Source organism: Conger conger, chromosome 7 (assembly GCF_963514075.1).
Source record: "Conger conger chromosome 7, fConCon1.1, whole genome shotgun sequence".
NCBI classification, from domain to species: Eukaryota; Metazoa; Chordata; class Actinopteri; order Anguilliformes; family Congridae; genus Conger; species Conger conger.
Genome location: NC_083766.1, coordinates 15,138,408 through 15,150,988, shown reverse-complemented (window position 1 = coordinate 15,150,988; position 12,581 = coordinate 15,138,408). Strand labels below are relative to the sequence as shown.

General features: G+C 39.5%; 2 protein-coding genes across 3 annotated transcripts in view; both read left to right on the top strand.

The window, feature by feature from the left end:
- The window catches only part of LOC133132741 (chloride intracellular channel protein 2-like), a 48,254-nt gene that overhangs the window by 33,359 nt on the left and 2,314 nt on the right, over positions 1–12,581 (top strand). The gene's annotated exons all lie outside the window — the stretch shown is intronic.
- On the top strand, positions 5,650–11,702 carry LOC133133757 (C1GALT1-specific chaperone 1-like). Of its 2 annotated transcripts, XM_061249948.1 has the most exons (3): positions 5,664–5,776; positions 9,400–9,550; positions 9,888–11,702. In XM_061249948.1, the coding sequence occupies exon 3, from the start codon at positions 9,921–9,923 to the stop codon at positions 10,842–10,844; it is 924 nt and encodes a 307-aa protein (XP_061105932.1). In that variant the 5' UTR covers positions 5,664–5,776; positions 9,400–9,550; positions 9,888–9,920; the 3' UTR covers positions 10,845–11,702. The 2 variants fall into 2 exon arrangements, with proteins under 2 accessions (XP_061105931.1, XP_061105932.1); XM_061249947.1 differs by lacking the exon at positions 9,400–9,550 and having other exon boundaries at positions 5,650–5,776.

The following is a 12,581-nucleotide window of genomic DNA, read 5'->3' as shown; positions in this document are numbered from 1 at the left end:
ATGAATTCCCAAATATTGGAAAAGAATTGCAGTGTCACATGTCAGCTTTAGTTCACAGCTGACATCATACAACATTAGTCACCCTTCTGCTTCAAGTGGGTGAATTGGGTAAGTCTTTATCTTCAATAAGAGATACGTTTTTTTTTTACAAGGCAACATATAATGTTCAACTTAAAAGACACATTACAATTATTTCAACTTCCTTTCAATGTATTCATTTTTCCTCTGAAATTCCAAAATTCTTGCTTTAATAAAAACATCAATGTACCAATGGCTTTCATGAAATACATCAGAATTACAATTTGATATGAAATCAGTATGAGTCTAATGTTATGCAAGAAACAAAAAAACCTTATGGTTTACAGCTAATTACAGGCCAGAACTGTGCTTGCTCCTGTTCTGTCAAAATTAACATTGGATCACACACTTTGAAAGGACGATTCAGTTTAAAAGTATTATGATTACACATTCGTCAGTCATCTTCACATTCAATCTACAGTTCACAAAGTCCTACACTTTATGAATTGTAGCATGATTTTCTGTGTAACTGTTATCAGAATTATTCTTTTTTTAAATCCTCCTCAGCTAAAAAAAACCACCAAGCCACTTTGCTTAACTTGTTGCACTCTCTGATAATAATATGAGATGGTACAAGGATGCAGGTGAATGATGAAAGATGGAGTAGCTGGCCTACCTGACCAGGGCTCCATGTTAGTACTTGTATATAGTGCAGGAGTCCACCGTGCAGTGCACACCACAGCCAAAATGCAGCACAGCGCCCAGGACAACATAACGGTAGTATTTCAGGAGATAATGGCCTACTTTGTGTCCCACTGAGGGAATCCGACTTTTATACCTTCAAGGGAAATCTATCTTGAAAAGATCAATTATCTATCATGTCATCTCTTTTTGGTGTTAATGGTTTTTTACACGATAGCTTCGTCATCATAGGTGACATTTAGGGAGTGCTGTCAGTTTAGACCAGGCTGTCTGTACCTGCACAGAGAACAACAAATGATTACTCTGAACTACAACAATCAGGAACTGGTAAGCTAGTTCCAATTATTTATATCTGATCATGTGCCTGTCATCCCCATCTAATCTATAAAACATAATGGGATAAAAAGTATATTTAACTATATTTTTTAGTTGTTGGTGTATGTTTTAACATGCAGGTGCACACACCCACACACACACAAGGTGGAGTTACAAAATATAACCATATTTATGTTACACATTCTGTGAACTATATATAAAGCAGCATTTTAACACACAAGCAAACATCAGTAGTTTTTCATCAGCCATTCAAATACGATTATTTAAAAAGGAAACACAGTACAGTGTGTACCAAGAAAATGATTTCACTGGAGAATGTATTTTTGTGTATTTTTTTTACACAGAGTGGTGCGAGTCGGATTCTGACAGGGAGTCGGATTTAGGCACAACAGGAACAAAATGTCAAGAAATCTAAGAAGAAACAAAATGCGGGTAAGTTAACCAAAGGCCAAGCTACAATATTGTATTTACGAAGTGTATACTAAGTGTATACTGTTTATTAAATTCTTACATTTATTTGCCTTTGGAATATAAAGACGTTATTTAATGTCGCCATGTGCGACATTTTGACTACAGGGCATAATCCTGGTCTCTTCAGTTAAAATTGACCAGATAAATTTGGGGCGTTTTACCGCATTACGATTTAATAGCCAAGCACTGCGAATAATCTCTGACCGTTGCCACAATTGTATTTGACACGCAGCAATAGTTTGATAAGGAGAATGGTGAAGAAAACTGCATGATGAATGCCCTGACATGCATAACTTTCAATGATAAGGTTGATATATGAATACGAAAATGAATGAACATCTCGAAGTAAAGTTTCATGATCACTCAATGTCTTATCAATACTGATATTTTGCTAAATAATATTTCTGCTGAATGCGTTCAATAACATGAGCCGGTAACTTCAATTAAAATAGGCCACCATCTGCATTAAATGGTAAATATATTGCATTTATATAGCACCTTTATCCAAAGCGCCTTACAATTGATGCTTCTCATTCACCCATTCATACACACACTCACAGCAATTGGCTGCCATGCAAGGCACCAACCAGCTCATCGGGTGCATTTGGGGGTTAGGCGTCTTGCTCAGGGACAGTTTGGCACACCCAGGGCAGGATCGAACCAGCCCTGGCTGTTTCAATCTGCCCGATGACTGCTCTTACCTTCTGAGCTAATATCACCCCTGTTGCATTCACTTTCTGCAGATATTTGGATGGTTCCTCTTATTAGAAGCCTATTCAAATTGTATTGAAAGGATTCAAGCCTGGATATGTCATAGTCGTATTGTATAGGCCTAACACCTTAATAAATAAATGTACACACACACAAACTCACACATAGCATGCACACATAAAAACACACACAGTCATACGCATATTTTACAGTTTTACAGTTTTTTTACAGTTTTTTTACAATCACTTTGGCGCTAATCTCACAAGTTTGTGCGCAATTTTCAAAACCTTAACCGAGGTTAAACTGATTATCCGTTTTCAGTTTTGTGTCTACAGTTTTTTTAAATGACCTCAAATTCTGAACTTAGTATCAAAGTGATTGTGAGTGGACTTATATTTTCTATTGTTTTTCAAGAGTCAAAATTACTCTAAATATTCCTTAAACAAAGTTACAAAAGCTCGAAGTGGAAGTGGTAGATTTTTTTTTTCTGTTTTTGAGTGGATACAGATTATGGTGGCCTTTTACAATTCGAAACTAAAATGCCCTATAGGGGGTTAAACTGTCTCTGCAGTGATTTACGCCTTGGTTTATGGAGCAGGAAGCTGTCCCATTGTAATGTACGGTTAAAGAATGTGGGTTGATAAACCAGAATTACCACTCATTTAGGAAACATTGGCGGCATATGAACTCGTGTAGTATGAGTATGTCCGAAACCGTAGCTGTATAAAGAGTGTACTAAAGCTACCTGGCTGCCACACTACATTTGGTGAAATATCAAAGCATCTTTCCCTGCTTCTCCAGTCAATAACTGGTTACTTGTGCTGTTCTTATTTTGTATAACTGCATTGTTACTTAAAGTAAGCCATTTCTTACGAGGCAAAACTTTACAGCACAACATATTTATCAGTGAGGGGTCACCTTGCAAACATCTTGTTTACTTTTTTTTTCTCCCGCCACTCCCTCCCACAACCCTCTTGGGAGGTCAACTTTATTTTTATTTGTATTATTTATTTAGACTCATAATTCACAAAAATCAGGAAAGGCGATGGGTCGCAAAATGTGGCTTGACGAGTGTGTGTTGCTGCGGTCGTTACGAAGGCGACAGCCCGTTACGCAATCAGCAACTGAACCGCAGTTTGCGAAAAAGACAGATCTTAAACAGTGCAGTTAAAACAGGTGTCTAATGCACTGAATATCTTTATTGCGTGTGGCAATATCCATGTATCGGCTGCTACGTAAAAGTATATCCAGCGCAGCACAAAATATGCACATATTCCAGCCGTGGCGGTTAAGTGTCGTTTGAATTAAATGCGAGATGTAACGTTGCAATGAGCAGAATTATGGCTGGGATAGAATGGCAACATTGTGTGGTAGGTTCCAGTACATATCGTATTTCTCCAATAAGCGTAATGGCTGGGTATTTGTCACGGAAGTTGCAAGTGATTTTCTCTTTTTTGGCAGTCCCTTTAATTCCCCGTTTATTTTCCGCGATTGTTTGGGGGGATAACTAATCAAAACAAACACAAGATCTTTCCGGGATGGACAAAAGCGAGTAAAAGCTGCATATCATTGCATTTAGTCTAATCATTTTTACTAGCGGCAACACAGTTGATTTTTTAATATATTTTTTTAAAACTTCAGTTACTCTCACTACGGTTGAGCACGACAGTGCTAGTCACAGAGACTGAAAAATGGCTTAAATGAAGCAAGACACTTGTTGTACCATTAACAACACTAATTTAGTTTAGTTTATTTCCATAATTTTGCTAGAAATAACATCAAATGTCAAATACAAAAAATGTTATGTTGCAATGAAATATGGATAGTCATAAATGAAAAATAGGTAAAACTATACATTTTTTGGATCATAAACTCTGAGGGCAATATGCAGAACTAATAAAGATTGATGAAGCAAAATGTCGGCAGTGTACCCTAAGTGCACCCCTTTAATCTCCAAATCTATCAACATCTAAATTGTGCATTGTTGTAAATCATAAAATAATCATATATTCTAACACAAATCAACTGTATTGAGAAGTGGGTTTTTTATCTTTTCATCAGCATAGGGTCTAAGATGTCAAGGGGTCCATAAATCTAAACCCACTGAATAAAATGTATTTTGTCCATTATAAAGCATATAATGGACTTCATGGTGGTTAAAGATTGGACATTGATATGACATTGAAAGATAATGTAAAAGAAGTTAGACATGCTGTGGTACACATAATTAAATATGTAATCATTCAGTCATTTATGCTTACTGTATTCTAAAGTATGTACAGTAATCTTGTTGCATTTCAACAGTGTTCATTTGTGGATGATGGCTTGTCTAAATTCACTTTCAAATAACCTCCACATTGTGGCAAACCATGCACTTTTGACAAATGATGCAAAATAAAAAAAAAAATCTCCCTTAAATTGGTTTACAAAGGAAACATTTCCTATTAAAAGTAACCCAGAAAAAGTAGGCTAAATATAAGATGGTGAACAACCTTATTACAGAAAGAACAAAAATTGCTCAGTCATCCTATTAACCTACACAAAAGCAACCACAAGACCCTTTTCAGTAGCCAATGTCAGAATATCTAAAAAGAGGGCTACCTGCATTTTCTTAAATCACGAAAACAGATTTCGGAGCATCAGTCTATTAATTTGGTATTTCCAAATTTAATTTATTTATTTATTTTAAACCAAAGGTCCCATTCAAATATAGAATATTGTACACAGGAGACTAGGCCAAGAGATCAGCAAAATAAATCAATAAATCAATAAATAATACAATGGCAAATAATGTTATACAATGTAAAAAAAAAAAATACCAGTAGTTAAAAAGCAATTACACACTTTCATTTTACATGCAGTTCACTGTATTGGCAATATAAAAACTTGACACTACAATGCTGACAAAATAAAATAAAATAATAGAACTGGGGAACTCCAAGCTTAGAGAGATCCGGTGTGTGTAATGGGAGGCGACGTCTATAATCTACTGGTAACTCAAGTAGTTCTTGAAATGTTTTTTCACAACTATTTGTGAGATTCCAAGTATTGTGTGTGCCCTGTTTATCCCTTTCAACTATCATACTGACATAGGACAAATCAATGACCTATCTAAACATCTATGTCCCCTACCACACATTTTCCAGACAGTTTTGGGAGAGTGATCATATGTTCTAATGCTTATGCAAGTTTTATTTTTCTTGATTGATTAAAAAGGCTTTTCAAACTGTTTCAGTAAATAACCTATTGTATAATGTCAATTACGTACATTTTGTGATAAATGGAAGGCTATCTTCAAGTAACTATTTTGAGTTACTCTTGAAAAATTCTCCTCACGTCATGTTTTGGGAAACACACGTGACATTTTCAAGCGCGTGAAGTAAGTCGTGATTTTTCCAGACACGTCGCTATCGGGAAGCTCGCCCCAGAGCAGTAAATAACAATACACAGAGTGGTGCGAGTCGGATTCTGACAGGGAGTCGGATTTAGGCACAACAGGAACAAAATGTCAAGAAATCTAAGAAGAAACAAAATGCGGGTAAGTTAACCAAAGGCCAAGCTACAATATTGTATTTACGAAGTGTTCTGTTTATTAAATTCTTACATTTATTTGCCTTTGGAATATAAAGACGTTATTTAATGTCGCCATGTGCGACATTTTGACTACAGGGCATAATCCTGGTCTCTTCAGTTAAAATTGACCAGATAAATTTGGGGCGTTTTACCGCATTACGATTTAATAGCCAAGCACTGCGAATAATCTCTGACCGTTGCCACAATTGTATTTGACACGCAGCAGTAGTTTGATAAGGAGAATGGTGAAGAAAACTGCATGATGAATGCCCTGACATGCATAACTTTCAATGATAAGGCTGATATATGAATACGAAAATGAATGAACATCTCGAAGTAAAGTTTCATGATCACTCAATGTCTTATAAATACTGATATTTTGCTAAATAATATTTCTGCTGAATGCGTTCAATAACATGAGCCGGTAACTTCAATTAAAATAGGCCACCATCTGCATTAAATGGTAAATATATTGCATTTATATAGCACCTTTATCCAAAGCGCCTTACAATTGATGCTTCTCATTCACCCATTCATACACACACTCACAGCAATTGGCTGCCATGCAAGGCACCAACCAGCTCATCGGGTGCATTTGGGGGTTAGGCGTCTTGCTCAGGGACAGTTTGGCACACCCAGGGCAGGATCGAACCAGCCCTGGCTGTTTCAAACTGCCCGATGGCTGCTCTTACCTTCTGAGCTAATATCACCCCTGTTGCATTCACTTTCTGCAGATATTTGGATGGTTCCTCTTATTAGAATCCTATTCAAATTGTATTGAAAGGATTCAAGCCTGGATATGTCATAGTCGTATTGTATAGGCCTAACACCTTAATAAATAAATGTACACACACACAAACTCACACATAGCATGCACACATAAAAACACACACAGTCACACGCATATTTTACAGTTTTACAGTTTTTTTACAGTTTTTTTACAATCACTTTGGCGCTAATCTCACAAGTTTGTGCGCAATTTTCAAAACCTTAACCGAGGTTAAACTGATTATCCGTTTTCAGTTTTGTGTCTACAGTTTTTTTAAATGACCTCAAATTCTGAACTTAGTATCAAAGTGATTGTGAGTGGACTTATATTTTCTATTGTTTTTCAAGAGTCAAAATTACTCTAAATATTCCTAAAACAAAGTTACAGAAGCTCGAAGTGGAAGTGGTAGATTTTTTTTTTCTGTTTTTGAGTGGATACAGATTATGGTGGCCTTTTACAATTCGAAACTAAAATTGCAAACTGTCTCTGCAGTGATTTACGCCTTGGTTTATGGAGCAGGAAGCTGTCCCATTGTAATGTACGGTTAAAGAATGTGGGTTGATAAACCAGAATTACCACTCATTTAGGAAACATTGGCCGCATATGAACTCGTGTATGACGTCAAAGTAGTATTAGTATGTCCGAAACCGTAGCTGTATAAAGAGTGTACTAAAGCTACCTGGCTGCCACACTACATTTGGTGAAATATCAAAGCATCTTTCCCTGCTTCTCCAGTCAATAACTGGTTACTTGTGCTGTTCTTATTTTGTATAACTGCATTGTTACTTAAAGTAAGCCATTTCTTACGAGGCAAAACTTTACAGCACAACATATTTATCAGTGAGGGGTCACCTTGCAAACATCTTGTTTACTTTTTTTTTCTCCCGCCACTCCCTCCCCCAACCCTCTTGGGAGGTCAACTTTATTTTTATTTGTATTATTTATTTAGACTCATAATTCACAAAAATCAGGAAAGGCAATGGGTCGCAAAATGTGGCTTGACGAGTGTGTGTTGCTGCGGTCGTTACGAAGGCGACAGCCCGTTACGCAATCAGCAACTGAACCGCAGTTCAACAGTGCAGTTAAAACAGGTGTCTAATGCACTGAATATCTTCATTGCGTGTGGCAATATCCATGTATCAGCTGCTACGTAAAGGTATATTCCCCGTTTATTTTCCGCGATTGTTTGGGGGGATAACTAATCAAAACAAACACAAGCTCTTTCTGGGATGGACAAAAGCGAGTAAAAGCTGCATATCATTGCATTTAGTCTAATCATTTTTACTAGCGGCAACACAGTTGATTTTTTTATATATTTTTTTAAAACTTCAGTTACTCTCACTACGGTTGAGCACGTCATTTCAGTCCAATTGCTTCACATGAGATATTGGTTAATTTAATACATTATTTTATGGCTTGGCTGCAATCATTAATTCATATTTACTATTAATAATCTGTTTGAGGATTTCTTGCTCTGGGGTTTGTAACAGCAGTCGTTTGTTGTTGGTGGGATCCCCCCCTGGGCGTGTCAAAGTGTCCATGAGCAAGACACCTTACCCCCAATTGCTCCGAACTGTTTGATGCCTTGCATGGCAACCAAATGCCATTGGTGAGTGTGTGTGTGTGTGTGAATGGGTGAATAAGAAGCATCAATTGTACAACGCTTTGGATAAAGGCGCTATATAAACGGCAACCAACTATAGATATGTGCTTACGTCTTGCGCCTCGCTTTACATCTGCTCTTTAGATGCGGAGACATTTGACACAGAATTCGCATTATTAGTAAACTCAACAGAATACATAATCAGCCACACTTATAATATCTCTGCCCTTTGTTTGTGAGATCCACCATTAAGCATTAAGGACATGAGTGCATCTTGCGATGACTTGCCTTGATCATACACATACTGCGGTTCTAGCCCCGTGTGCCAGTTTGATACATACAACGCATGTTTCCTGGGCAGAATGCGTCATATGTGCGCCTGAAAATCATCGGACAGATATATGTGTGTGTAGATAAATATGTGTGTGTGTGTGTGTGCGTGTTTTCCTCAAGAAGCGTTCAGTTGCCACATAGGGTCCCAGTGCAACTCTCACCACCGTAACTGAATGCTATTGTGTCAACAGTAGTTCAGGTCAACTTGCCAGCAATGGAGCCTAGTCCTCAACAGTTAAGGTTTATGTTGGCCTGGTGTGCTCAATGTTTTGCTTATTTTCAAAGCAGACCAATCGATACCAAGGTCCCAGTGTGATGGTCTGGGAAGGACGGTTTAGAATGGCACTTGTAAAGTGTTCATTGGCAAGTTGAATTCCCTTTGTTCCATTTGGAATTCACTGTTCCTCATTTACTGAACTTCCAACAGGTTTATCCTGATGTGACAACATTCCAGTAGAGCTGGTGTAAAGCTGTAAAGTTTATATGAACATTTTGATGTATAATATATGTATGTCATGTAAAAATTGAGAGAGTAACTTGGTAGGCAAGAAAAATGCAACTCTTCAGGGGTGAGTTTAACAACATTAAAATAAACAGAAGAAGATAATGGTGACTGGCTAACGAAAGTCACGAAAGCCACAGCTATACTTTTGAATGCGCACACAATAACCACCGCTACAATAACATTAACATGGCTAACGTTAGCTAGCTAGCCTACCCATGCAGCTACTGTTATAGTAACTGGCTGGTTAAATTCAGTGATTTTGTTATTTTCAACAGTTAGCATGCTACAGACAAAGTACATCTGAGATCAAAGGGTGTTTTCCATAGACCAAGGGATGTTTTCCTTAAACCAACAGCCGTTTTGCATATGTCGTCTTAGGTCTATGAACTGATGGCTGTTTTCCTGAGATGTCATCTGAGGGCCACCGTAATAGTGATTGGCAATACTAGTGAATGTATTTACAATCATAGCAGAAACAAACAAAACCATACTAAATCAGGAGTAATCAAAGCACAACAGGATCCCACAGGTAATTCTACACTTTACACAATAGAGGGTGCACTGTCAAAATCTTTTCCCTTCCACTGTACCGAGCCACATGTTACTCTCACATAAATGAGCACCGCCCCATATATCTCAGTCACGTTTACCCAAATGCCCAGCCAAAATGGAACAAAACATAAGCATCAATTAATAATATTTATGAACAACTGATAGCAATATGATACAAGCACCTAGCCCACATCATGTCATCAGTATCGTAGGCTATTATTCCAGCTGAAAATGGACTTGGTAGGCAAGAAAAAAAACACTGTAGGAATATCCAGCTTGCTGATTGCATGCTTATTGTTTCTTTCTCCGAGTAGGGCCTGGACCTGCCATTTCTGGGCAGTTCCTTCATGAAGGGCATGATGCTGGGGGCGCTCTTCTGCCTGCTCTTGTCCCTTCTGGGGACTCTATTCACAGAGCCGACCGTGCTCCATCAGCACCACCACGTCAGGGCCCCCAGCCAGGCGGACTGGCAGAGACAGCCAGAGGCCATGAAGCAAGTGCTGAGTCAGAAACTGCAGGTATACTGCTCCATCATGGTGCAGCCCAACATCCGTCAGTTCTGGGCCACCGCCAATGACACGTGGGCCAAGCACTGTGACAAGACTGTGTTCTACACCTCTGAGCCGGGCATGTCTCTGGAGGCCGTGAACCTGCAGGAGAAGGATGAGTGGCTCAGGGTACGCAAGGCCCTCATACATGCTTTCGAGAACGGCGGGAGCATACGCTGGTTCTTCATAGCGCGTGCCACCACATTCGCCATCATTGAGAACCTCAAACGCCTCCTGCTGGACAAGGACTCCAGCCAGCCCTTCTACTTGGGCCGTGCGGTGAAGTCCGGACAGCTGGAGTACGTGCAGTACAACAGTGGGGTTGTGCTGAGCTACGAGGCCCTGCGGCAGCTGGTGCAGACTTTCCAGGACCCGCTCCGGTGTCCGGAGCGTGGCCACGGCCTGTGGAAGCTGAGCATGGAGAAGGAGCTGGCGCTGTGCCTTAAGTATGCAGGGGTGTACGCTGAGAACGGGGAGGACCTCCAGGGCACAAGTCTCTTCAACAGTCAGAGCATCAGCGGCCTTATCTCTCAAAGCCGGGCCAACCAAGAGCCTATAGAAGTGGTGGAGAGCTGCTGCTCTGACCTGGCCATCACCTTCACGGGCATGTCGCCCACTCAGATGCAGTTCACAATGTTCGGTGTTTACAGACTGCGACCATATGGATACATATTTCATGACTCTTTGGTATTCAAGCCTCCTGAGGGTTCAAAAAATGATTGAGTATGAAAGTGACTTGTTAAACCCAAACAAATATGAATCCTAATCTGTCATGTGTATACACACACACTCACAAAAAAATACAAACCAAGTCACTACTGAGTCACTACACTACAAGTGACGACAAAATCACTACTGAGCAACCTGAATTTATTTTCCGCAACCAATTTTTTTCCCCACAGATTATTGATCTGTGTTCACTATCATGTTATCTAATTTAAGGAGCACTTGCCTTCAGTGGGATGGACAGGGAACACAGACTGAGCCTTTTTGTTACTTGTTCATGAATAGCCCTTTGTATCTGGGATTTGAAGTCCCTCCATGCTTGTGCTTTAACAATAATTCCATCTGAAAGATACTGAAAGACAAACACACCTGTCCCATACCTTTAACTGCCTCTGCTCAGTTAACTGTCTTTGTTTGCTGATGTTCATGGAATCTGGGGTTTTTACAGAATAGTAAACAGAATTTCCTCAGTGACACAGGAAGGGTATTATTTAAGGTGACAGGACTACTGTATATACAAAGTAATTGTTTTAGATTGTTGTATAGATATACATTTTATCTGTTGAATGTGGGCACAAATGGAAAAAAATATTATGACTCATTTATTTTTTAGGAACATATACAAATTATTACAAAATAATTGTTACTCATACAATCAGTTTTGTTTGTATTAGTTAGGTAAGGGAATAATGGCAGTGTCCTACCTGGGAATTAAACCTATGACCTTTATGTTACAAGTACAGTTCCAAAGCATTATGATACACTCCCTGCCTGTTAGCTTGACATTGATGTGCATCCCAGTATTGTACTGAAGATAAGTTTCTGAATGATTACTAAAGTTTGATTGTTACCAAACATATTGTTACTGACACAATTATTGATGTTGAAGTAGTTTTTAGTAGTATTTAGTAGTTTGGCTGATATCGCTGCGTGGATGACTTCCCACCACCTGAAGTTTAACCATGGCAATACTGAGCTTCTGTACATCCCTACTAAGTCCTCTCCAACCTCTCACTGATCGTCAAGGACTTTGTTGTATCCTCCTCCCATACAGCAAAGAATCTGGTGGTGACCCTTGATAACCATCTCACCCTCGCTCCACATATTTCCTCTATAATAACCACCGTATCCATCATCTCCTGACGGAGAGAGCAACCCAGCTCCTAGTCCAGGTGCTGGTCATCTCCCGTCTGGATTACTGCAACTCCCTCCTGGCTGGTCTCCCAGCTTGTGCCATCAAGCCCCTCCAGCTGGTCCAGAATGCTGCAGCCCGCCTGACCATCAGCCAGCCCAGGTCGGCTCATGTCACCCCGCTCCTCGTTGGCCTCATTTCCCCAAAAAAACTTGGCACCCCTGGTTTGTGCAAACACCCCCATTTGGCCATTCCTCCATGCAGAACTTTTCTGAATCATTGAAACATTGATATAATTGGGATACCCCCCTCTTTTGTTCCGGCCACAAGTTTTACATGGAATTTAAGTCTGGCCTTTGTAGAACATGGTTGTTGTTTTTACTTAGCCATTACTGTGTGGATTTTGATGTCAGCTTGGAGTGATTGTCCTGCTGGATAATATACCTATGAACAAGTCTCAATGAGAGAGGTCAGTGGAGAAGGGCGAGACTGGTCAAAGCTGACAGGAAGGTGGCAGTAACGCATTACAGTTGTATGCAGAACAGCATCTGTGAACACACAAAGCGTCAAACCTCTTAAGTGGATAGGGTACAGCAGCAGAA

Coding starts and splice junctions, on each gene's coding strand:
- LOC133133757 (XM_061249947.1), top strand. CDS start 5,744: ATGTCAAGAAATCTAAGAAGAAACAAAATGCGG. Junction 5,777..9,887: donor TAAGAAGAAACAAAATGCGG/GTAAGTTAACCA, acceptor TTCTCCGAGTAG/GGCCTGGACCTGCCATTTCT.